This window comes from Ambystoma mexicanum, chromosome 5p (genome assembly GCF_040938575.1).
Source record: "Ambystoma mexicanum isolate Mex_15411 chromosome 5p, UKY_AmexF1_1, whole genome shotgun sequence".
Classification (NCBI taxonomy): Eukaryota; Metazoa; Chordata; class Amphibia; order Caudata; family Ambystomatidae; genus Ambystoma; species Ambystoma mexicanum.
Window position 1 is genome coordinate 809,654,219 of NC_090930.1, and position 27,209 is coordinate 809,681,427.

At 48.4% G+C, this 27,209-nt stretch overlaps 1 protein-coding gene across 5 annotated transcripts in view; it reads left to right on the top strand.

Annotated features, from left to right (window-relative positions):
• The window catches only part of BBS9 (Bardet-Biedl syndrome 9), a 3,505,410-nt gene that overhangs the window by 1,057,169 nt on the left and 2,421,032 nt on the right, over positions 1–27,209 (top strand). For all 5 annotated transcript variants that reach the window (XM_069613236.1, XM_069613237.1, XM_069613239.1 and 2 more), the window contains exon 10: positions 11,143–11,324. In XM_069613236.1, the coding sequence (XP_069469337.1) occupies positions 11,143–11,324 (182 nt within the window). The remainder of the gene's footprint in view (positions 1–11,142; positions 11,325–27,209) is intronic.

Below are 27,209 nucleotides of genomic sequence, written 5' to 3' on the forward strand. Positions count from 1 at the left end.
GGTGTGGAGCACCCCAAGCCCGCGAGGTGACTTAGTCTGCATTGGGATTGTCTTGCAAGGCTCAACTCTGCAATATCCGCTGCCAATCTCTCAGCCAAAGCTGCATGTTGTTGCTCCAGCTTCAAGACCGAGTAGAGCTGGCCCTCCTGGTAATTGGGGTTTGGCAGGAGTGTAGGGGGTGGCAAAACAGCATAGTCAGGTGAATCCAGGAGGCTAAAGACCACCTCCAAATATGCTACTTCCTCTTCATTTTCCCAATCGGTGTCTGGTTCTCTCACTCTTTGCTCCATCTTGGGTGGTCGAGGCCCCGTGACCCAAGACCCAGGCGACGCCAGTCCATCGGCACATTCACCAGGCCAAGCGGGAGTCCTAGGCAAAGATAGCAAGGGTATTGGGCCCAGGCCCGACAACGCTGACTCAGAGAGGGGGAGCAAACGCTCCTGAATAGGTCGATTCACACCTACCTCAGTATGGCATCCCAATTCTCTCTCATGAGTTCAGGAGGGTAATGTAAGGCCCTGTTAGAACAAAAGCTTGCTCTGCACTATTAGTTGATGTGGCAGGTTCCGGCTCAGATAGATCCACCAAAGTGACAGTTTGCTTACTCCGTTCAAGGAGTTTCAAGAGAGTCTTTCAAATGGATTGTGTCCTCCCAAGTATTCCTCATCTTAGATATATTCGCCAGCTTGCTGCTTCTTTGGGAAATTTTTTTGCCAGAGGGCGCTATGCTCAAGGCCGCTTAGCTTGGTCCCTCGAAAGCCACCGTTGAGCGTCGACGTCATCCGTCTTATGAAAGGGCTGGCGCCACGCCCATTGGTTCAGTTCAGTTTTTCCGAGCTTCTGCTTCATGTATCGAAAAGGCACGTCAGGTTTTCTCATCGAGAAATGTCTTCTTCCTCAACCCTGACAACACCCAAGACGAGTTTTAAAAAGTGTCTCAAATGCGCAAGAAAGATGACCTTTACGGATCCTCATCGCAACTGTCTTTGGTGCCTTAGTCCTCATCACAGAGTCGACGAGTGCGGGTCGTGTCAGGCGATGTCGAACAAGACTCTTAAGGAACGTTAAGGTAAGCTAGCGGTGGCGGAAGAGTCTTTCAAGTCTGCAAAAGCACTCGACAGAATTGATAACTAAATCTCGTCATGAGTCGAGGTGATAGAGGTGGAAAATTCGCTTGAGGAAGTCCTCTTCCTCGTCATTGAAAAAATAAAAAAAGTGATGTCCTAGATCTTCGTCCTCTTCTTCCTCGGCCGACAGAAGGTTAATTTCTTGTCCTTTGAAACAAGATTCCCCAAAGAAATGGGAGGCCTTTAGGGCTTCAATGCTAAACATTTTTGAGAAGGCGGCCCCGACCCCCTCAAAAAAGTGAAGAGCAGGCCCCTGTCCACTCTTAAGGTAACCGAGGGAAATCCAAAAGGTCTCACGCTAAATCCGACAAAAAGTCGAGGGCGTCCTCGGACGATGATTCTCCAGCGCCTCATGAGACAATACTGAAACCTTCGGTGCATAAATGGAGGTTGCCTGAGGACAAAATGGCATCCTCATCGTCGAAGCCAGCTATCGACTCGATGCGTCCTTTGACGACGCTGTCAAAGCCAAAAATGGCATCAATATCTTCGGGCTCGGCATCAAAGCCCTCCTCAATAACCTCTGGGATTCCTTCGAGTGTGTCGCAGCCGGTGTCGATTCCGTCAACGCCTTTGTCTGGGAAATCTTTCATACCAGTTCCCAAGACGGCAAATATGGCTAAGGCTAGGTCTGTTCCACCTTTACCAGAAAAAATGTTCCACCTCAGCCCAGGCAAGAATTTCTTTAATCTATGTCTGCTATTTTTGAGGAACAAACCTCTGATGAGGAAATTACATCAGCTGGTGTTCAATTTGGGACAAGAGAAGTCCCTGAGGAACTGGTAGATTTTATTAAAAAATGTCAGACCTTTGACTTCCTGCAGTCGGCCAGTGGCCTAGATACCTCACCTGAGGTAGATTTTGAAAGGCCTGACTCCACAGACCATGCTGAAACTCGTGGGAAGATTGATAGATTTTATGGGGTGGAAGTCAGTGTCCCCAAGATATGACCAGGTCGACTTAACAGATATTATTGATGAAGGACCTCAAAAAGACCCAGTCCTTCCCTTCCACAAAGCTCTTCAAAAGAGAGTTATGACAAATTGGGAGACACCTGAATCTCTACCAGCTGTAAATAAGAAATTTGTAGGAAAGTATAGACCTGCTCCCTCGGATCCAGAATATTTATCTAAGCACCCTTTGCCTGAAAGCTTGGTGATTCAAGCTGTGACTGCGAGCAGACAGTGGTCTTATCCCTCTATGCCCCCTGACAGGGAAGACAAAAAGATTGATGCCTGGGCGAGGAAGGCTTTTACTTCTGGTAGTATGGCCCTTAAATCTACTAATGTGACTTGTACATTGCCTAGGTTCACTTACACCTTGTGGAGCTGTTTAGATGCAGCGGCTGATCACATCCCGGAGGGTGAGGAGCGGGATGGTTTCCTGGCGATAGTAAAGGATGGGAAGGAGGCTATGGAGGAGTGCCTCAAGTCAGGACTGGATACTGCAGAGAGTATAAGCAGATCCATGGCATCTAGCGCAGTCCTGCGTAGATTTGCATTGCTAAGAAAATCTGGTTTTGCATCTGATGTACAATCCAGATTACTCAATATGCCCTTTGACGGCTTGAGGTTGTTTGGCAGCAAGGCGGACGAGAGCTTGGAGAATCTGCAGACCTCGAAAGCGGCAGCAAAATCACTAAGTGCTGCTATAAGACAACCTCAGCAGCACTCTTACGCAGGGTATTCTTCCTGGAAGAGTTGCCCTTTTCGCTTCTATTCCTCTTTTGGAAAAGGGAGGGGGCAGGCCAGTCAGAGGGGACAACAAAGAAACCCCTTTCATGGTGGAAAAGGGAGAGGTGCTAGATCAGCCACAGCAGTGGCTACTACCTCCTCAGCCCCTGCTGCAGCCGTTGCAAAGCCACTTTGAGGCCTTAACCCACAAGACCCCGGTGCCAATCCATTTCAAACACAGAAAGTACCTGAGGTTCGCAATTGGTGGATCTCACTATCAGTTTCGAGTTCTGCCATTTGGGCTGACCTCCGCCCCAAGGGTATTCACCAAACTAATGCCGGTAGTGGCAGCGAGTCTCAGGAGGGAGGGGATTCACATCTACCCTTATCTGGACGATTGCTAATCAGGGTAAGTTCACCCGAACTGGCCCAGGGACATCTGGCCATGACCTGTCACTTCCGACACAAATTGGGCTTCTCCCTCAATTACAAGAAGTCACAAATTATTCCGAGCCAAAGACTCCATTTCATCGGAGCGATCCTGGACACGACCTCAGGGAAAGCCTCGCCTCCCGAGGAAAGAGTTTACCACATTCTGCAGATGGTAAAAAAAATTCAGAATGCCCAACATCTACCGGCGTTCGACTTCTTAAGGTTGCTAGGCCTCATGGCATCCTGCATTTTTCTGGTGCCAGAGGCTCGACTCAGGATTCACTGGTCCCAGTTTTCAGGGGAGATGTCAGATCTTCTACAAGTCCCGTCCAAGGTGGCTCAAGATCTCCTATGGTGGGCTCACAAGTAAAATATCCTCAAAGGGGGACCTTTTTGGCAACCATGGCCGGAGATAACTGTAGTGATGGATGCCTCACTCACAGGGTGGGGAGACCACACCAACAATCTGACAATCACAATCATTGGTCTCCATCGGAGTCCAAACTACGCATCAACCTTTTGGAGCTGAGGGCAATCAGATTAGCGCTGATGGCCTTCCTGCCCTCTGTACAGGGAAAGAATGTCCTGATAATGACGGACAATACAGTGGCCATGTACTATCTCAACAAATGAGGAGGCGTAGGATCACTCCCACTGTGCAGAGAGGCAATGCAGCTCTGGTTCTGGGCAATGCAAGAAGGAATCTCTCTGTCGGCAGTTCACCTAGCCGAAGAGCTGAACACGGTGGCGGACGCTCTGATCAGGCAGAGCACAGTCTCCCACGAGTGGGAGCTTGCTCAGGAGGACCTTCAAGAGATCTTCGCCCTTTGGGGAAGCCCTCAAGTGGATCTGTTCACAACTGGGGCCAACCGGAAGTGCGATCTGTATTGCTCAAGGGAATTTCCCCCGAGAGGAGCTCTAGGGGACGCGTTCGTAGTGCACTGGGTATATCCACTCCTTTACGCGTTTCCTCCACTCCCCGTGATCCCTCATGTAATCAGGAGGTTGAGAAAGTTCAGGAGAACCATGATCCTAATTGCCCGGACTCGTCCAGGAGGATGTGGTACCCAGACCTCCTGGACATGTCCATCTGCCCTCCAATAAGTCTTCCACAAAGAGAGGATCTTCTCTCGTAAGAGGGAGGTCGGGTTCTCCATCCAGAGGTCAAGTGACTCAACCTTCATGCCTAGCTTCTGAGAGGTTGAGATATAAGGATTGAGACCTCCCGGATGACGTTATGGAGCTTTTGCATTCGGCCATAAGGCCAGCAACAAAATCCTTATACCGGTGTCTTTGGAAGAAATTCAGTAACTGGTGCAGGGATAAGAATGTGGATCCTTTTCAATGTACCACTCCCATGGTGCTTACCTTTCTATTACATTTAGCCAACTCGGGGCTCCAAGTTGGAACTATAAAAGGATATTTAGCAGCGCTATCTATCTTCTTTGTTCCTCAGAAGTTGTTTCATATTTCAAAATGCCTTTAGTTATCCAATTTCTTAAAGGGTTAACAAATACGTTCCCTCCTACACCATTCCAAGTTCCCATTTGGGATTTCAAATTTAGTCTTAAAGTTTCTTATGTTTGCCCCTTTTGAGCCTTTACATTCTTGTCCTTTAAGGCTCTTAACTTTAAAAACGGTTCTACTAGTGGCTCTAACTTCAGTCGAAGGGTGAGTGGGTTGCACCTGCTCTCTTGCAAGCCTCCTGACCTGGTTTTCCACAAGGATAAAGTTGTTTTAAAGGTCAAGCCTTTTTTCCTACCTAAAATAGTTTCGGATTTCCATCTGTCATAGAAAATCACTTTACCATCCTTTTATCCTCCTCCGCATGCTAGTAAAGAGGAGGAAAGATTAGACCCTAAAAGGGCTCTCAGTTTCTGCATATCTAGACTGGAAAGATTTAGACAAACAGATCAGTTGTTTGTCAGTTATACTGGACACAAATTGGGCCTTGGTGTGTCCAAGCAAACTATATTCAGATGGATTATCCTAGCAATATCTGAATGTTACAAATTGGCTGGGAAGGAGCCTCCAGATGGTTTAAGGGCTTATTCAACCAGGGGCTTAGCAACTTCCACGGCTCTTCAGCAGAGTGTCCCAGTGCAAGACATTTGTGCTGCGGCCACTTGGTCATCAATGCACACTTTTACAAAACATTTTTGTTTAGACACCACATCTTACCAAGGAGGCCTTTTTGCAAAAGCTGTCCTTCATTCTGTGCATAATTGAAGTACTATGGTACTCCATCCTCCTCTAAATTACAACTGCTATGGGAGTCTATCCAAGATGGGGAATATGTGGGAGGGCACAATCCATTCGAAGAACAAGTTACTTACCAACTTTAACGTTATTTCGACTGGATGTTCCTCCCACGTATTCCTCATCGACCCTCCCAACCTACCCCTCCGTACAGTTCTTACGCTTGTTGCACTTGTACTTCCTTAAGAGCCTGACATCTGCCGTCACAAAATACAACTCATGCGACCATTAACATCGAAAAAACAGAACTGAACCAACGGGCGCGGCTCAAGCCCTTTATACGACAGATGACGTCGACGCTCGACGGCGGCCTTCGAGGGACCATGAGATGAGGAATACGTGGGAGGAACATCCAGTCGAAAGAACATTACAGTTGGTAAGTAACTTGTTCTTTGGGGTCAAGGTAGGCGCCAGGGAAAATGAGGTGGACGAGGGATGAGACACACCTTCACAAAATGTGCCCATACGCCGAGTACGGGGACCCTTTTCCAGCGTTACTAAAACGCTTCCCCTTTTTGTTTTATTAGGTTATTTAGGCAGTCAAATGAGCAGTGTGTGAAAAAAGATTTAAGCTGATATAAAAACAGGAAGGAAGTGAGGTGAAGTCCTTACAGGGCCCCCAACACAGTTCACAATTACAGGGTGCACTCTCGCCTTCAATTACCTTCAAAATCAGTTTTGTTTGAGCCCGCCAAACTGCCATCCTCGTCTGTAGAAATCCATTGTTATGAGCAAAAATGTTAGTGTCCACACAAATACTTCAACTTTTAGCCATCCTTCAGCGGACTGCAGACTGCCACTTTCCATCCACTTTGCAGCCCGCTTCGCGGGAAAGAATGCAATTATGGGGTTCCATGCCTTAAAATCGCAGCACAAATGGCCGTGAATACAAAATATTGCGGAAAAAATGCTGTCGTTTTTTGCGCCACAACCATGTAAAGGATGCAGGGGACACCCCCGCAACCTCCGGACCCATTATACCATTTAAGGGGAGCGGAGGGCACCCACGCAAATCCTGCTCCCCTTAAATGGTATAATGGGGTACACCTTTACCGGGTCAAACCACAGCATTTTTGCCGCAATTTTTTTTACCGGCTATATTTTTGCTGCAACTTTATTACTTGATACCATAATAGGGAATCCAATGGGAGGAGCCAAATTACAGTAGCCAGCAAGGAAAGACCAGCAGACTTAGCAGACTGCCACTTTCCGTCCACTTCACACAATTATTTTGTGTGGCTAGCCGTAAAAAAAAAAAATAATAATACTTTAAAAAAGACACCTCTGCTGAGAAAAGATCCCCATTGTGTAGTCAAGCCTTTAGGGTTCCTAAGGTAGCTTATACATACCACAGGTTGGGAGGATAGCTCAGGGACAATGCTCTTGCTTTGGACAAGGGTGCTCTGCAACATGAGTTCGATTCCCCAAACAGGTGAAAAGAAGCTGTGAGTGTCCAGCATTGTGTGATGATGCATACAAAATAAAGACATGATTACCACAATGTGGCTGAATTTGTTTGAGCCACCAGAATTCTACAGAAGAAGTAGCTTTCCATTAATGAGGGTATTATAAACAAAGTCTGGTACTGGTCAAGTTCATTCCAGCTTCTGACTCTTATTCCCACTCTGAGCTCTCTTCTGTCTCCTTATTGTTCTGTTGCCTGCGTCTAGATCCGCAATTGAACCTGCACATAAGAAAGGGATAATGTTCAGCCATTTTTCTAAGTTTAAAGCTAAGTAAATTGATGTATCATGTAGGCCTTGAAAAATTCCTGGGTTATCCATTTCAGAGATTAAAGATGTAAGGTGGAAAGTTCTAAACTTCCATCCTATTGTAGCATCACTGGAATTGTTATGCATTTTGCCCTACTTGGTTCAAACCTTTTCCCTGGTCAGCTGTCTCCTCAGAGGATGATAGGGTTACAATGCTTAAGAGCAATCTCAAAGAGCATGGGTTGTAGTCGACGGTATCGCACCATGTACCTCTAAGGCCCCCAAGCAAAGACTGCCTCTGGTCTGATAGTGAGGAGCCTCTGCTTAGTGGCAGCCCTGTTATTCTATTTCAGGGAACATTTATATAATCTGAAGCAATAATTACATATTCTCTCCTTTCCTAGAATTCAGTGGAAGGGCTGTGCAGTAGGACATTGTTCTTACAAAGTGTGTCTGGGATACATATGTGACCATATATAGTCATGGCTTGTCTGCCTAGGATTAATAGATGGCACATTGAGCCAAGCTAATTTCTGATGTGTGTCTGGGATTTCTGGAACAAATCCACACCATGAGCTTTTTGTGTGAAAAAAAAGCCCACATAATTTGAATTCTTCAACCATTTTTGACTGAGTGCCCACCAAAACGTTTGGCTTGATGCTGCCTGGTAATTGGGACACGAAAACACTGCTGAAAAAGATACAAGTCTTACTGAGACATCCTGATGGTTGTGAAACTATAGTCTCTACCTTGGGAAAACGGATTTCCTACCTTACAGGGTGAGGGCAAGACCTGCGCTCAGAGGTGTTGCTGGGGGTGGGGGGGGGGCGTTGGCCTGAGGGTGCTATAGTCCCAGATCTTTTGGTTGTAGCCCCTGATAAAAACTCAGGGGTTGCAACCAAAAAGGCTAGCTAGACCCCAGTCCAGACAGTCCGAAAATTAGCATAGCCCCAGATCTTTTACAGACCTAGCAACACCCCTGCCTGCGCTCATTCCCTTTGTTTCTGAACGAAAGCTGCCATCTCCCCTGCATGTCAGCCCTAATGAAGTTTTGATGCTACTTCTGGGATTGAAGGCCTGTGGAAACTGAGATGCCCCAGAGCTGAAAGAGCCAGAGCCCTGAAGCTGTAAATCCTATTTATGGTACAGTCTACAAAGGTACCAGTGAATGTCCACATCCCTTTCACGCAAGTTGTCTTCTTACCTCATCTTCACCACTGAACATTGTCTGTATCTGTGGTAGCTGCATAATTACTGGATCTTTTTCTCAGTTACTGTACCCCAATGACCAGAACTGTATTTCATGGCCTTTACCCCTAATGCTTTTTTACTTTTCACAACTTCCACCTAAAGGTTTGGGATTTTCACGGTTTGACAGTACCTCCACACAAGCTACCTGAAGTATTTAAACCATACCCATTATTACACAGTACTTCAACCCAGCCCACTCCACCCCTGAGCAGAATGCCTTGTCTGTTCGATAACTCCCACTTATTGATGAGGAAAGAACCGCTGAAAAATCCCTGTTTGCCCAAATCAAGAACGGCACGTGGCATGCAACTTGGTGCTGGGAGAAAGATCCTTCCACCAACAAGGAGCAATAGATCAAACTGGTGTCCAACAAAGAATGCCTGGCTGACGAGTCAGCCTGCCCATCAAAAAGTGCCAAGGACAAGTACGCTCGTCCTTTATGCGTAGACTTGCATAATAGCCTGGCTCTTATAGGCATGCGTGAAGCCTTCAGCTTTGTTTTTACTCTTGGGCTCCCCTGTGTTTCCAGCTAGTTTTTAAAATGTAATTTGTTAGTTAAATTACTCGTGACACTCCTCATGGAAGGCAATTCTATATGTTTATAGTAGAACTGTTACCCTGAACACACACTTACTAATTTCACTCCAGTGGATTTCGAAGAACCTCTGATTCTTAATTATGACCAAGTTTAGCTCACTTGCACTTATCAGGGGTATAGAACAGGCAGAGACAGAGTAGGAGTACCTTAAAGGCTGCTTCCGCCGATGCATTCCTCAGGGTGCTTTTTCCCTGGCATTGGCAAGTGCCTTTCAACAGTTTGCGTTGCCTATGCTTCCACCTATTTTAGTGTTCCTTCGCACAATGACATGTCAATGTATTCTAAAATATAATAGGTCTGCCATCCTCCATTCGTTTTCTGAACGCATATCAGCCCAAGCAGCGCTGTGTAACTATGGGCCTGAATCACAGAGCGTTTTTCAATGGGATTGCGCCATTATAAAACGCTTCTGTGAATTTGGCCCATACATCTTCCTCCTCCTTCAGGCATGCATTTTCATCCATTATTTTTCGAGCTATCAAATAGGCGGTGCTAGCTTGACTTCGAAGTAAAAACACTTTCATTACCTACCATCGGTTATTTATTGCTAGGCCAGTTTGTACTGGACAATAGAGTGCCTCATCATGAACATGATTTAACCACCAAGATCGTCTTGCTTAATAAAGCATATTCTGCTTCAGCTCGTGCAGGGATAGGGCTGGAATTGCACGGATTCGGAATCTGGCAAAAGTGTTTTTTCAGATCCGAGATCCAGGAAACCAGAAGTCCATGTCTAGGCCAACCATACAACACGGCATGCACAGTGATTAACAGCACTCAGAGACTGACTTTAAGAGCATCAAACTGATCAACATTAGATGGATGCACACACAGCGTGGAACTGTGATCTGTGGAACGTTGTTGGATGATTAGAAATGAGAGAAGTGCTCAAAACTGTTTTTTGTGTGAAGCAATAACTAGAAGCATTTGCTTGTATCATGCATTTTCTCTCGCTGTCTTTCAGTCTTGATAGTAAAGTTTTAAAATCCAAATTGAGATTTTTTTTTAATGCTTGCACTAATTTGCATTTTGTTCATTTTAAGCTTCCATTCGGGATGGGGAAAATAAAGCTGCAATAGCACGAATATTCCAGAACATGCTAAAATAACGAGTTACATATTGTCAGATGCACGATTATGTGAGTTGTGCATTTCAAGTCATCCTTATACAACAGAGTATATTCTTCTACACTAGCCTGATAATTGCCTGCCATCACACCATCCCCAAGCCTTTCTGTGTTATATCAGTAACTCTTTCGGTGCATATGCTGACATACAGTAACCATTACTACTGCACTACTAAAGGCCAGGATAGTTTGTGATCTTGTATATTCTCTCTTCCTACATCATCTTTAATATTCAGCATCCTAAATGGCCATGGTGGTGCTTGGTTGCTTGATAATTGGGAAGGGGGCGTTGTTCATGAGTAACCTGGTGTAGCTCAAGACCTTTGTCTCATTCAAGAATGTCAGGCATACTCCAAGAGATGGTGAGTGTTGTTGTGGATTGTGTAGTCTATGCTGTTGAAATGGCGCAACAAAATTAGGGCCGACTATTTTTCTAGGCAAGTACAAGTTAGCATTGTGGGTCTGACCGTCCACGGATAGTCGTAATCGTCAAACACAAGCTCAGGGCCAATGGTGACACAGAGTTCTGTACTCCATTGGTGAATGGTGTCAGCTACAGATGGTCAGACGTTTACCACGAGAATCTTCATTATTGACAAGAACTCTTTCCAAAGTGATAGTTTTGCTATTATTTAAAATGTGCTTTATAAAGTTTTTGCCTTCATGTGAACCCGTAAAGCTGTGCGCCCTATGACATCTCCTTTTTTACCTAAGGTCCTACACAGTAAGGCTTTTACCAGAGATAGACAGTGACAAAAAGAAAGCCTTAAACCCTACCGGTATTCCTTCTGCAACCATGTATTTTTTTCCTCAGTTGAAAGTACTGTAACATCCCGTAATAATTTACTTTTTACAGTTACCAGCATCGTTGAAAATAACAGAACTGTTTTGCTGAGTTTTAAAAATCGGTGTTTATATTAAAAGTGGGGATTTCTGAATAATCCCTTTTCCTGTCTTGATCCAGGGATTTAAAGGGTGTTACCGTTACTCTGAGCGAAACTGGCTACCTTCAGTGCTCCTACTTTGGCACAGACCCCTCTCTGTTCCAAGCTCCTAAAGTCGAATCAAGGGAGATAAACTACGAAGAGCTGGATGTTGAAATGAAGGAGTTGCAGAAAATCATCAAGGAGAGCACAAAAACACAAGGTAATGTGTGGCTTTTCAGTAAGTAATGTATTCTTTCTGCCCACGCATCCAAAGGGCCTTTTCTTTTAACTTGTATATCCTACTAATTAGGCTACACTTCGTTAAAGCTGCTAATGAAAAATAAAAAAAGTTGTTTTCCTGGCTATTCTCTTTTTGAAATTCAACCTGAACTGCATTACCACGTTTAACCATGACAGTCAGTGATGAGAATGGTTGAACTCAATACAACTCAATGGTTGAACTTTATACAAATAAACTCAGAAAAGCTTGTAAACGAGCCATCCTAATCATTATACTTGTTTGTCTAGTAGCATACTCAGTTTAAAAATCTGCACTTAATTGCTTCATAATTCATACATAAAAGAAAGGAAACTGTCTTGAAAGCAACTGTTAAAGATGCAAAGAAGCCATGCTATAAGTGGTCGCTCTCACCTTTACTGATTGATTGTATCGCATTTGAAATGGGCAGTTCGCTGACATAGGCTGCGCTTTTAATGTAATTTGTAGCCTACGTATCAGCGCGGTGAAACGTACATCCTATTCATTGGTAGTGGGGATCATTGATAGACACGTGTAATATGCCACACTTCTCCATCGGGACATACGTGCAGCATACTTTACAATTGTGTGACTTTGTCCGTAACTTTGGAGCAACACTAATGGCCTAAAATAAAGTGAATTGAAAAAGGCCTTCCGAAAAGAGCATGGGAGAAACAAGTCACCAGTTATGATTTTTCTGCCTTTTGCTCATTGTTATGTGAAAGTAACTTTTGGATTGCAATCATTGCTGAGGCCGGATTTCATCTGTAAAGCCCATGGTGTAGGTCACATATTTTCTTTCAGACACTTTAAAAGGACAACACTATGAATCAAGCAAGAACTATGCCCCGTCTAAAAGATGGGCCCAACACTTTTTAATGCATTTACTTCCCAAAAAAGTGCGGGATATTGTCACAAGTGCAATGTTCCTGTATTCTCAGTATAGAAAGAAGAGCAATTTGTATTTTAAATCTCCTGTGTAGAGAAATGTCTGTTAAATTTATATGCGATTGCTTTTCAAAGAACACCTTAACTATGTGTAATAAAGAATGGTGTAAATTACAAGTCTTATTTAATGCAACATTTGGCACAGGATATCTAAATGACACTTGTCTGCAATCGAAAACGGTGTGCAAGTTTTACTTAAAACAATGCAATGTAGAGTCATACACATTCCACCACATATATATCTTTCACATGGAGACCTGGCTTTCGAAATTTAAGAAGACCTGCCTGCTGAGTCTGGTGATTGATGGGATGAGTTCAAAGCTGCTAAAAGGGTAGCTAGAAACAATCTGTGAATTCACATAAAAGACCTGGCACAGCCCTGAAATTTGCACTACCAATACAAGAAGAGCCTAGATACAGATATTGATGATCTGTTGGAGATGATCCCAAAGATTAGACGAATAATTCTACTGCCAGAGGTCACTAATGGAGCTGGGCCAGTGAATTTCAAAGGCTTCGTCATCATTTGTCAAAGTCCAGGGCCGAAATAAAAGAACTGCATTAGCAAGGCAAGGAGGGGGTATTGAACTATACATAGCAACAGACCTCTGTTCTGAACACATTAATAGTATACAAAAAGGAATTATGCAGGTGATGCACTGTCACTATAGGAAAGCATCTGCAACTCCACACTAGAAGACCTGGTATTTCCCACTTTTACCAAGTTACAGTTTGGCTGAAATTTGAAAACATATTAAGTTTGGATAAGGTATATAGAAGGGGGCGGGGGTTAGGGCGCTGGGTGTCTCTCCCTCCCTTTTGTTTGTAGAAAAATGTGGCAACGTTTTGGCAAATAAGTACTGTGAAATGTCATTCGGCAAATAAATGTCAAGAAGCCGTTATAGATCTGGAGACCTGATTCATATTAACGAAAGGGAAACTGTTAGATCTAATATTTAATCACTAAATTGATATCTAAATTACAATACAAGTTTCACTCAACACTAAATGTTGACAGTTCGTAGATAGACGTAATATCCATCAGAATATGTGAAAAGAAAATATAACTTGCCACATTTTGAATAGGCGAACAATGGGGAAAACACAGGACTGCGCCAAATCTGATCATATCACAATCTTAAGTGTCTAAATGTGCTTATTGATGTGCAGAATCTGAAAATATTCCTTTTCATTAATTTAGTGCATCCAGAAATTCGAGTCTAAAAACAAAATTGGCTTTTTATTTTTGCTCTCTCACCTTACTGTACGGGACTGGAAAGCCATACCTCTGTTACAAGAGATGGGTGCAGTTAGACAAATATATAGTTGCATGCACATAGAACAGAGAAAAGAGCATTTGGGAATATTGGGTGATGAAGTTTAAGAATTGGAGATGGGAGCTTGAAGCACTGACCCCAGGCATATTGGAGACAAATCCATTGAGGGTATGACCAGTCCAATTGGAATTTGGGTTCTAGATAAACCACAGAAAGAGTTTGCTGAAGGAATGATTTTGGGCTGACTGGTTCTCCGGTGGGCACTCCAAAAATCTTTAGTCACACAACAAAAGGTAAATCAAGACCCAGTCATCTCCAAACTATCCATATACATTGACTAGTGTAAAATCTGGGATGATAAAAGAAAAATGATGTGTCAGTCACCGGAGTGACTAACGTACTCCTAGTCCATAGTCCCCTTTCCTCCATACTGTATGGGCGTCCATCGTGAGGGACGGGAACAGAACCTTTTTTCACCAGAAAAAAAAATACTTTCCCATTAAACTTAAAGGCGCGTGGGGGTGCGGCTCCAGGAGCACGGGCTCCCTTAACCCTGCCCTCCGATGCCGCACCTCAGTCCCCTTTGACAAATAGGCTGTATTATGCTAAACATCCTTGCTGCTTAGGGGGGTGGATGGTGGGACGTATGGAGGAAAGGGGACTATGGACTAGGAGTACGTTATTCACTCGGTTTAGTAACACATAATTACTCCTACATCCCGTACCCTTTCCTAGTATAGCGCTCCGAAGCCACTAAGGCCTGGATTTCGCTGACTCTGCGAGCCCAAGTATGCCCCACTGGGAGTGCTGTCTTTAACGTGACCTGTTTGATGTCTACCGTGGCCATGGCCTCAAAAGGTTTGTTCGTCAAGGCACTGAGCACAACGTTAAGCTAGATTGGTTGAGGGCGTTTGACCGGTGGGTACAGCCTGGTCAAACCTGTCCGATACTTCTTTACAACAGGATTGGAAGAAGAGAAAGTAAGCATGTCTGAGTTCCTGTATACGCCAATAGCCACTAGGCAAGTCCGGCAGGTGTCAACCTGAACCCTTGATCTAGCAACGTGGGCCAATAAGGGATAACACCTGGTCCAGCATGCAGGCCAGTGGATCCACACCATTTTCCTTGGACCATAGACAGAACCTGGTCTATTTGCTTTTGTACTGCTTTCGTCTAGATAGACTCCTGGCTCCCTGTATGATTTTCATGTCGTGAGACAGCTGGAGATGAAGAGTTACCTGCTCAGGTAGCAGGCTGCTAGGGCTAGCCTCTCTGGAGAGGGGTGCAGGACTGTGCCCCTTTGCTGCACCAGAAGAGGGCCCTTCCCAAGCAGGAGGAGCATTTCTGTCTGGGCTGACAGCTGACAAAGATAGGAGAACATGAGCCTTGCAGGCTATCGAGGTGCTATGAGGATGAGACACAACCGCTGGGATTGCCTGATCTTGCTCACTACCTTGTGAATGAGTGGTTGGGGGGGGAATGCATACACCCACATCCCATCCCAGGGTATCTGAAGCGCATCCCAGAGGGAACCACGCCCCTTCCCACCCCAGGATGCGAATTGGTGACAAGTAGGGTTGCTCTCCATCGAAACAGGTCTGTGACGGGGGTGGCCCTGCTTGTTGAAAATTTCATGGAGCACTCCCATTCAGCTGCCAGATGTCTAGAGTCAACCGGCATAGAGGAGGGGATCTGGTGCCCCCTCTGCTTGTTTAGGTAGTACATGCAGGTAGAGTTGTCTGTTTGAATACGCACTGCCCCTGATTACTGTAAGGATAGCCTTGAGTGCAAGCCAAATGGCCATCAGTTCTAGCTAGTTGGTGTGATTCTGCTGTACCGTCTGAGACCACAGCCCATGCATGGCTTGTGCCCCCATGGTCGCACCCACCCCTGGAGAGAAGAGTCTGTGGTCAGAGTCTGCTGTATTGGAGGCGGTCGAAACGGCCTGCCCACCATGAGGTTCACAGCCTGGGCCCACCATCTGAGATCACACCGTAGGTGTGGTGGTATAGTGATCAGCGGCCCCTGATGACTTGATTCCTGGTCCCAGGAAGCTGCAAAATGAAGCTGCAGCCTCATCAACCACAGCCTGGTGTACGGAATAGCTAGGAGACATGCTGCTAGCACTCCCTGCAGGTGCTGAAACCACCACACCGTCGTTAATGTTATGCTGAGGAAGAGAGCAAGAGAAGCTTTGATTGCTGCCATCTGCTCCCATGTAGGGAGTACCTTCAGCTTCTGCGTATCCCACAGCAGCCCCAAGTTTGACTAGGGCACTAGAAAAACCCAGCTCGTAGAGTCTAGTCATCAGTCTGTCCGCTGAGGACCTGACCTGCTCAGGAGACGACCCTCTGATTAACCAGTCGTCTAGGTAGGGATATAAATGCAGGTCCTCCGCCATGAGCAGGGACACCATGGCATTCATGAGTCTTGTGAACACCCTTCGAGCTGAATTCAGACCAAAAGGTACCACCTTGTATTGAAAATGCAAACCCATGACCCGGAACCTGAGGAAGGCCCAGTGAGGTTGCACTATGGGGACATGAATGTATGCGTCTGTCAGATCCAGGGAGCACCTCCGGTCCCCCCTCCCGCCCCAACACAGCGCCTCAGCTATGATAGCAGGCGTCACCATTTTGAACTTCTGCAAAGGTAGGCACAGATGGGGGAGGAAAGATCGAGAACCACTCACAGGCCCTCCTGGTTCTTCTTTTGAATGGCAAAGATGCAGGAGTAAAAGTCCTGACCCTGATGAGGGAGAGGGACCTCCTCCTCTTTCTCTCTCCATGAGGGAACAAACCTCTGATAGGAGTGAGGGTGTTCCGATCAGTGCGAGGCGTGGGACAAGGGGGAGGGGATGGAAGGGTAAGCCGGAAGCCTGTGGAGACTACCGAGATCACCCATGAGTCCGAGAGCATATGCAGGGCCAGCCTGCCCCAGACTAGGGTGCTGTGGATCTGAAAAGAGCCGTCATTGTTTCTTTGAGTCTGAGGGAGACTACTGGGAGAGGGACTGGAAGAACCCCTTGTGCGCTGGTTTGTGATGTTTTCGCCTATGCTGACCTAGGATCTGTCCGGTTGCCTGACTCAGCGGTTCTGGAACCCCCGTAATCTGCCGAAGGATCGCCCCTTGTCTGAGCGGGATTGGTCCTGAGAGAAGGCTTTTGCGGCTGGCTTGGTCAGAATGGCCAGGGATTTGGCCGTCTGCAAACTGCTTTTCTTTTTGTCTAACTCTTTCTGTGCTCGCCACCATCCATGGGCACGTATAGGATTCTAAGAAAAGCGGGTGGCAGATTAAGTCAGTTATCTACAGCGCTTGCACCAATAATTATGTTTTGCCCAAGAGGCTGCAGGTTCCTGGGAGGTGTGGGTATACTGCTATATACTACCACAGGTAATTAACAGTTAAAAAGGAAGAATCCCAGTAAGTCTGCGCCAAAGGGAAGCAATAGTTGAAATCCAAATGGTGTTTATTTTATCTGCACGTGTTTTGAGCTTTCCTAGCTCTTCTTCTGAGGCTGATTGAACCACATAAATATCCAATGTAAAAATAAATTAACCAAAGTAAAGTACAAATTCACAATTGATAATTTCCATTGTATACAGGGTCAACAACACAGGGGAAACGGACAGAGGGTGGGACACCAACAAGGCCAGTAGAAACAATTGAAAATTATAATGAACATTTGGTATGTCATTGCAAGGACACTTTGGTCAAACGCATAAAACAAGATAATGGTTCAAATTGAAGGTAAACAAAAGAAGAGAGACAAGATAGGGGCGAGAGAAAATACAAAAAAGAAACACCACATTAGTAACAAAATATTTTGACCAACGCAACCAAAAAGACACATAACCACGGTAGGAAACTAGAGGAAACTAAATATTCTCCAGCATGGGGTCTGGCATGGATTCACATGCTCATGAATATTCCCCGTCGTCAGGCCGGGAATCCTCGGTAAAGAAAAAATCAGTATCAGTTTAGTTTCTGATCTCTTTCTCAGTAGTAACCAATCACTGGTCTCTGGGTCATACTGCCCCCAGCCAATGACTGCCCTCTCCCTAAGCCCCACCTCTGGCAGCCATCTTCAGATTTTAACCGCACGCTCAAGTGTTGGGAGTCCTCGTGTTTAGCTCTCGAGCTTTTGCTGCGTTTTCGCGCTTTTTCAAAGAGAATTTCTCTTTTTTCGGTCAAATAGAGCCTCAAGTTCCACCGTCTCTACATCCGATTAACGGGTATCCGTGTCGGATTTTTCTACGCCTCTCAAGGGTGAAGATTTAGTCGAGTTATGCTTCTTGGAAGATTCCAGAAGTTTCTGCGGCCTACCCGAACATGGCCCAGGAGAAAGGAAGCTCGACGCCCGGAAAGCTGTTCAGGGTTTGCCCTGGATGCCAGCTGCAGAATGTGTTCAAGGAGGACGAGCACTTGAAATGTCTCTACTGCCTTCATGAGGACAAAACGCACGTGGAGAAGGACTGTGCGTTTTGCAGGAACATGTCGGAACGGACCATCAGGGACCGACACCTTTGTCTCTCCAACTGGCTGGAAGAAAAGAGCCCGTCGGGTGAGAAGAAGAAGAAGTCGTCCGAGCGGTCTTCTAAGTCCTGTGAGGGCGCCCCGGCGACGGGGGCCCAACAGAAGGCAAAGCACCGCGAGTCCGCGGGCACCAGGAGCACCGAACGGTCGGGCTCTTCAGCTGCCAGGCAGGGCGCGCCTTTCCCGGCACCATCAACCACGAGCCAACGCTCTGGTTCGGGGAAGAGGAAATCCGAGAACCCGGGTAAGCTTCTGGAGAGGCCCCGGTCAATCTCGAAGGATTCAGCCGAGGGGGAGCGAGGCGGTGACTTCCCCCCCCCCAAGGTGAAGGCCTCAAGCACGCCCAAGGTGGTGAAGGCCTTGATTCACCCGGCCAAGGCCTCTATCGAGGAAGTTGCGGCGGCCCTGGTGCAGCCTATGGAGGCTACACCAGTGGAGGCGACCTCTGGGCCCAGAGTCTCCCTGCCTCCACAGAGGGGAGCCTCTTTCAGACCCATCGAAAAGACCCCCGTGAAGACCCTGGCGGAAAAAGAGGGGAGGCCGGTGGCCATTGTGGACACGGACACAGCATCCGAGGAGGAGCTGGTAGAAGTTTTAGCGGGCCTCGACGAGGGCTGATTTTTTCTTTATCGAGAATTCCCGGCCTGACGACGGAGAATATTCATGAGCATGTGAATCCATGCCAGACCCATGCTGGAGAACAACAGTTACAGGTAAGTAACTTGTTCCGTACCTCTATCCAATAGTCAATACCCTCGACGAGGGCGTCAAAGAGGCCCGTCCCCACGGGAGGGATCCCGACGAAGGTGATGACGAGAGTGACGGCAGCACCGGCGAGGGTCCTAGTCACCCGTCGCTTCCGGAGCCGCAGGATAACTCGGCGCCCATTTTGTTGGTGATACAATCCTTATGCTCGGAGATAAGGACGAGATTGCCCTTACCACCGACGGAGGAGCCGGAGCTGGAGCCAGGCTCGGCGGGAAGTCCCCTGAACAAGAGAAGACGGATCCATCCAGCCCTGCCTTTTCAGCCCTCGCGGCCTGCTCAGTCTTTACCCACGTCCCCTGTCCCTGGCGATGACACGGGAATGGAAACAGCCACGATGGGTATCGACGACGATGGTGACGACGGGACGGAGCTCCCATCACCCCCAGCCCGGGCCTCCCCACCCGACTAGATCGGATCTTTCCATGCAATGATCGCCAGGGAATCCAGGCTTTTTCAGCTCTGCCCCAAAGAGAAGGAAGGTTTCCTTTACCAACGGCCCGAGGCCAAGAGGAAGACAGTCCTTGCCGTGCCTCTACTGGATGACATCTGGGACGAGGGTCTCACCCTTATCAAGAACCTGTCTACGACACCTGCCAAGAGGGATCGGTATGAGAAGTAGTACTGGGTCCCAGACGTGGGCCCTTTGTGCCTTAGGGCACAACCGACCCCTGACTCGATCATCTCAGCGGCAGCCAAGAAGAAAGCAGGGAGGCATCGGCCTCCACGTCAAACTCCCCGCCGGATGGCGAAGGAAAGAAGCTGGACGCAATGGGACGATGAGTTATCTTGTCGGCGGCAACAACGATTAAGGCGTCCAACGCCCTCGCGATCGTGGCCCGCTACAACAGGGAGTTAACGGACATTGCCGACACCGGTTTCCGCCAGCTAGGCAACAGCATTTGCCTTAGACGACGAGGGTGGCTCAAGGCGACGGATTTCCGCCAGGGCGTACAAGCCAAGGTTTTGGACATGCCGTTCGACGGGAACAATCTGTTTGGGAAAACAGTGGATGAGTCCCTCCAAGCCATCAAGGCGGACACGGAGACAGCTAAGGCGCTAGGCGTTCTCCGGCAACGAAGGCCGTCCTTTCGGAGCACCGGAGGCAAGCAGGGTGCCTCCAAGGGATTTGGCGGTGGCTCCTCTACGTACCGCCAAGCGGCCCACTCCTTGTCGCAGGAAGCCTATAGAGGACGAGGCAAGTCGAGTGGACCTCGCCGTCGTCGCCAGGGAGGCCAAGGCAGCAAGGCGTCCTCCAAGCAAGATTGAACCGACAGTGGTGTCGGGCCCCCACCGAAGCACCCCGGTGGGAGGCCGGCTGGCGAAGTTCGTCAGCGTGCGGGAGTCCATCTCCACCGACCGTTGGGTGCTGGGCGCCCTGGCCCAGGGGCACGCCCTCGAATTTCTAAAAAAGTGCCCCCGCATTCCACCCGTGGCCAGAAAGGAAAATCATGTTCCTAAACTGCTATTGGAGGTAAGGGCGATGCTCAAAAAGGTGCCATCGAGCTTGTCCCAAAGAGGCTCGGGGGCTCCGGAGTATACTCAAGGTACTTCCTCGTGAAAAAGAAGACAGGAGAATGGCGCCCCATCCTGGACCTTTGACGACTGAACAAGTACATCAAGGCACAGAAGTTCCGGATGGTCACCCTCCAGCACGTGCTGGGACAGCTGGAGGAGGGCGATTTCCTGTTGTCGTTGGATTTGGAGGATGCGTACTTCCACATCCCCATTCTAAAAGGACACCGAAAGTTCCTCATGTTCGTGGTCCAAGGACGGCACTACCAGTTCAAGGCCCTCCCATTCGGATTGAAGTGTTCACCAAGCGCCTCGCAGGGGATCCACATCTACCCCTACCTGGACGACTGGCTCATCCGAGCATGGACAAAGGAGCTCGCCGTAGATCACACAGCGAAGACCGTCCAGCTGCTCACGCACCTGGGATTCTCCATCAACTTTCCCAAATCCCACCTGGTCCCGTCGCAAGTCGCACTGTTTCTGGGAGCCAAGCTTGACACAGTGGCGCATCTGGCCTCGCCATCGGAGGAAAGGACGAAGGCCATCCTGGGCAAGGTGCAGCGTCTGCTGGCCACGGACGTGGCCAGGGTAAGGTCCATCAAGTCCCTCCTCGGGATGATGTCCTCCTGCATATATCTTGTGCGCCTGTGAAGGCTTCGGATGCGCTCTCTGTAAGAGTTCCTCGACGCCCGCTGGATCCAAGCGACGGGCTACTTCGAGGACAGGATCCCTCTCAACGAGACCTTCCGACGAGCGATCCGGTGGTGGGGCATCCGCGCTCATCTGACGGCGGGCACAGACTTTCAGACCCCATCCCACCAGATAACGGTGACGACAGATGCCTCCCTGGAAGGGTGGGGAGCGCACACCGGAGAACTTCACGCGAGAGGCCTTTGGCTCCCAGAGGAGAAGGCGCTCCACATCAACATCCTGGAGCTCCGTGCAGTGTTCTGGGCCCTCAGGTCCTTTCTCCCATCCCTCAAGGGCAAGGTGGTGAGAATCTTCACCGACAACACCACCACGATGTTCTACATCCGGAAGCAGGGAGGGACCAGATCCCCAGTCCTCTCTAAGGAAGCCCAGGATCTGTGGCATTGGGCCATCGCCCAAGGGATGTTTCTGGTGCCCTTTCATCTGGCAGGGATAAAGAACACCATCGCCACTCAGCTGGGAGCTGCGCTCGTGCCACGAGTGGGAACTACGTCAGGATCAAGTGGATCGACTCTTCCAACGATGGGGGGAAAACCGCAGATCGACCTGTTCGCGATGGCGACGAACTCCAAGTGCCAGAGGTTCGCCAGCAGGTTTCCCCAGCTTTCTCGTTCCCCTGGGACGGCCTGTTCCTATATGCGTTCCCTCCGTTGCCGTTGCTGCTCCGACTCGTCAACCAGCTCAAGAGGTCCCGGTCCTGGATGATCCTCGTCGCACCGGCGTGGCCGATGCAGATCTGGTTCCCAGACCTTCTGAACTTGTCAGCGTCCCCACCAGTCAAGCTGCCGACGGATGCAGATCTTCTCTCCAGAGAAGGAGGTGCCATACTTCATCATGACCCGAAGTTGCTGAACTTGCAGGCCTGGCTCCTGCAGCACTAGAGTTTGGAGGGTACAATATCCCGGCTGACTGCAGAGAGGTGCTTGCAAAGGCCAGAGCGTCCTGAACTCTCAAGTGCTACGGACATAAGTGGAAGAGGTTCTCTGTCTGGTGCCGTGGACAGAAGATTAACCCTCTACAGATTACGGCCCCTTAAGTGCTGCCGTACCTACTGTCGCTGGCCAAGGCTGGACTGGCTCACGCCTCCATCAAGATACATCTGGCTGCGATCTCCCGATACAGCAGAACCACGGGACGGACGTCCTTGTGGTCCCATCGCCTGGTGAAGGAATTTATGAAGGGACTGTTCTGATCGTTCCCACCGGTGAAGGCCCCTGCCCCGGCGTGGGAGCTCAACGTGGTGCTGACCAGGCTCATGGGGGCGCCATTCGAGCCCATGCATTCGGCACAGTTGAAGTTCCTGTCGTGGAAGACTGCATTTCTTGTGGAAATCACTTCTGCACGATGAGCGGGAGAGATCCAGGCCCTATCCTGCAAGCCTCCATACTTGACTTTTCAGGACACAAGGGTGGTGCTGAGGACGCACCCCTCTTTTATGCCCAAGGTGCCATCGGACTTCCACCTCAACAAGCCGTTGGTGTTACCTGTTTTCTTCCCGTCGCCTTCGTCATCTGCCGAGAGGACTTTGCACTCGCTGGATGTGGCTAGAGTGCTGAAGTTCTACGTTGACCGCACAAAGAGTTTTCGGAAGACATCACAGCTATTTGTGAACTTTGGACCTGTGAACCAAGGGAAGGCTCTCTCGAAGGCTTCCATTTCCAGATGGCTCTCCGGCTGCATCATGCACTGTCATCGGTTTGCAAACTGACCGTTGCCTGGCCGTCCGAGAGCCCATTCGACCAGAGCTATCGCTGCTACCACGGCGTTCTTGTCTGGTGTGCCCCTGCTGGACATCTGCAGGGCTGCTACGTGGAGGTCGACGCACACCTTCACGAGATTCTACTGCGTCGACCGGGATTCCAGGGAGGAGTCCAGGGTCGGCCAAGCGGTGCTGCGCAACCTGTTCGCCTAAGGTGAGCCTGGTGTTAAGGTAAGAATTGCTTAATGTTGAGTTTTTGATGTAATGCTTAATGTTGAGCCTTTGCCACATCCCGTTGGTTGTGCATGTGTGTACTGCTATGTATTCTTATATTCATGAGCATGTGAATCCATGCCAGACCCCATGCTGGAGAAGGAACAAGTTACTTACCTGTAACTGTTGTTCTCCAGCATGGGTCTGGCATGGATTCACATGCGAACCCTCCCTCCTACCCCTCTGCGGCTCTTCTCTTGGTCATACTGCCACTTTGCGTGCTACCAAATCTGAAGATGGCTGCCAGAGGCGGGGCTTAGGGAGAGGGTTATTGACTGGGGGCAGTATGACCCAGAGACCAGTGATTGGTTACTACTGAGAAAGGCAAATCAGAAACGAAACTGATACTGATTTTTTCTTTATCGAGAATTCCCGGCCTGACGACGGAGAATATTCATGAGCATGTGAATCCATGCCAGACCCATGCTGGAGAACAACAGTTACAGGTAAGTAACTTGTTCCGTACCTCTATCCAATAGTCATACAGCCAATTGAGTGTTACAGGGATTTGCCCGTTCTGCAAAAAACATTAACATATTTGATGAAAGGGTTAAAACCCGGGATGTTTAAAGATCGAAATTACATCATTGTAATTAGGGAAACATACCTCTAATGCTTCGCGGTTGCGGCGGAATTCTAAGGGTAAAAGACATAAAATGGTTGCAATTTTAGTTTTAAATTTAGTAATTTACCATGCGAAAAATGTAAGTGACCAAAATCTAACTGAATATCCTTGATGAAATGTAAACAAACTAAGTGCAGCTTGTCAGGGAAAAGCTTTCCAGATTTTGTATTGCAAAGTGAAAATGATTGCAGAGTGGGCAAAGTACGCCGTAATTGGGATATCACGCAAATGCTGTTAGAACGGAGCAGCTGTGCCAGGGGCCATCAAGAAAGAGTCGTACCTGTTGGCGAATATGGTTTCTGCAATGAATATGGGGAGCGTGGGCGAGCTTCTGCATAAGCAAAAGATAAAGCAAAAAGCCTTTAAGGGACACAGCAACTAGTCTGAGTCGGTTGCTAAACGCTTTGTGGCTCGATTGGGGCCACCATATTGGGTGAGAAAATACTTTACAGAGAGCATATAGAGTACGAGGCCACACTGATGCGTGACCCTGTGAAAGTAAAATAAAAATAAGAATCCCACTGCAACAACATCAAGCAGTGGTATTCAGGTGTTACAGTTGTGAAGAAAATGGACTTGAATGAGGCTTGCTTGTGGGCTGGAATGTCAGGAAAAAAAGTCTGCAATTGCTCTCTACAGTCGTTGATTGGCCGCTGCCAGGATGGCATCGGCGTTGGCCTGTCTGAGATACAGGCCCACATTGGAATAGAACTTTTTACCATAGGCCTCTAGCATTTTCTCCTCTTTGCCTAGTAGTGCTGATGAGGATGTTCTCGAGTAGGATGCCTGAGGTTTGGCATTCATAAATGCTGCCGCTATGACTGATGATAATGGCTGCAGGTGTACCGACAATGTGTCGTCGCCCTCCACCTGCCTGAATTTTGCGTCCAGCCTCTTGTTCACTGGCTGAGTGAAGTGTGGTTTGAGCCAACCCTTTTTAGCCAGTGCCTCGACAACTTTCTTCAGCGGGATGCCGGACCTGGCCTCTGCTTTAATGTTGAGCAGTTCCGCCAACAACCCCGATTCCAGCTGCTCCTTCTGGGGCTGAGGGATGCCCAGGTATTCAGCTAGGCCCACTATCCTGACATGGAAAGAATTTGCAGAGGAAGGCGTGTCTTGCTCCTCTTCATCAGTATCCTGCTGAGTCCAGATGATCGTAGTAATTGGAACCCATTCTGCCCGTGCCGTGGGTTCACGCCTCTGTGTTTCACTCAGTTGGCGGGCTTCTGTCCTGGGCGGAGTGATTTCCCGCCTTTGGAGGTCTGGTCTGGCCGCCATCTTGTCTGCGTGTGCCGCTATTTTGTCCGTGCCTTCCACATGGGGGACCTTGTTCGACGTAGGCCTGGGCTCAGCCTGAATGCCTGATCACATAACTCTGCCCCACCTTGCACCTCAGGCACGGGCCTGGTAGGCTATTTGCCCTCGGCAATGGGGCCGGTAGTGCTGTCTGCTGCATGCTGGCGCCCCCTCGGGCATGTGCCCGGTAACAGAGCGAAGTCCTTCGGGTGTGTCCCATTACCAGAGCCTGTGGGTGCCTCTGCAGTGGAACTGGTAGGGCTGTAGACCCCTCGGCCGTTAAGCCGGTAGCCACAAAAGCCTTCGTGTCCTTGCTGCCGGTGCAAGGGTCTGACTGACCTCTCCCGTCACCAGACTTCCCTGGAAGGAGTCGCCCCTGCAGGGTGCTTTTGGGAAGAGTACCTTTACATTCTTGGTCTTCCTGCGTACATATTCCTAAATGCTCTCCGGCAGAGTCCTGGAGAACAGCTCTCTCAATCGTGCAAGCCGGTTTTTGAGGGACCAGGGCATGAGAGTGTTGCACGCTGAGCAGCCTTCCCATCTGTGGTCTTGGCCAAGGCACTAGCGGAGCGTATGCAGATCTGAGGTGGGGGGAAGGATCCGTCACACGACACGCACCTACTGAAGCCGGTTGCAGCTGACATGCGCCAAGAACAGACTAGAGCACCGCTGGACGGTGTTCCCAAACTCTGAAAAATAGAAAATGCAAGATTTGGGAAAGCACTTGGAATTACGAGACTCGAAGCCACACCCAGGAGTGCTGGTGAAGTCTGTCTTCTTCCATCGATGTGAAAGAGAGGACTGAGGGGCGGTGCCGGTGGGTGGGGTCAGGGAAGCCTGTGTACATGGGGCCGCGCCCCAGCGCTCTTTTAAATTTAAAGGGAAGTGTTTTTTCTGGTGAAAAAAGTTCTGTTCCCGTCCCTCGCGAGGAATGCCCATACAGGATGGAGGAAAGGGGACGGGATGTAGGAGTAGGAATGGGAGCTACGGGAAATGCAGTTTTAAAACCGGCACACAGCTGCTAATAACTCAATGCCCTGTGTTGCCCGCCTACATTGAAAACAAAGTAAAATGTTGTTTCTTTAAAGCCCAATCTACTGTTCATTGAGAAACGAAATTTAAAATGGAATGCATTTTGGTGCCACTTTAATGTGGATTTGGCACGCACCGGAGGATGTACCGAGAAGTACCGCTTGGCCGCGTCTAACTGAATCAGTGCACTCATCTTTGTTGCCTTTGTTCTAAATCTGCTGTTTGACTTCTTACGCTGTGGACTATATAGAGCAGAAGGTGACTCCAAATCCCAAAAGACTTCAATATCAGTTACGCCTTTGGGAAAAGTAAATACTTATCTGTTTGGTTTACTTTCAGACTCCCATGCAAGAGTATTTTGTGTGGGTCTATACAACCCAGGAAGCGCGTGCGCACCGAAGGAAGTACCGAGAAGTGCCGCTTTTCCGCATTTTTTTGCGTCTGTGCGGAGCCGAGCGGCACTTCCTGGTACACAGCCGTTGCTATTGCAGAACGTGTGTGGGCAGTGTCTGGATCTCTAAGTTGCAATGAAGCAAAGTATCGCTTCTCTTAAGTCGGGCATGCCGCCGCGGGCAGCAATTCAAAAAAACACAACGGCTGGCATCTCCTTCATCTCCCTGGAGTGCCCGCCTAAACGAGTCCGCACCTCCTCCACCCCTTTACTCACTAGTGCTCAAGCCAAGGCTGCCCTCTGGAAAAGAGGGATTAAAAGTGCAGACATCTACTCCTTTTGCCAGGACCCCAACAATCGTGGCGCTACTCAAATGGACAAAGACTTGATATCTCCTGTAGTGTGGACTGCTGGAGCACGACTGCCAACTCCGATTGCCTCATGTACAAATGACGATGCTACCAACCCACAGAAAATTGTAGAGCATGCTTGTCACATTGGTAAGGCAAATAAGAAAACAACTGCTAATGAATCTGCATCTGTTATTTTTGTTAAAGAAAATGTATCATTTAGTGACAGTGCCTTACTGCGTAGTGTTCTAATCGGCGCAGGTGTCGGATTTGTAAATACTTCTGAACTGAGCTCCCCGGCCGATCTGGCCGTGATTGATCTCGAACTTGATGCCTCATGTTTCTCTTCTCATACTTTACCTGAAAACTTGTCCAAATCACCAGACATGTTTTCAAATTCTAGCGTTTCCAATTCAGTTAAAGAACTT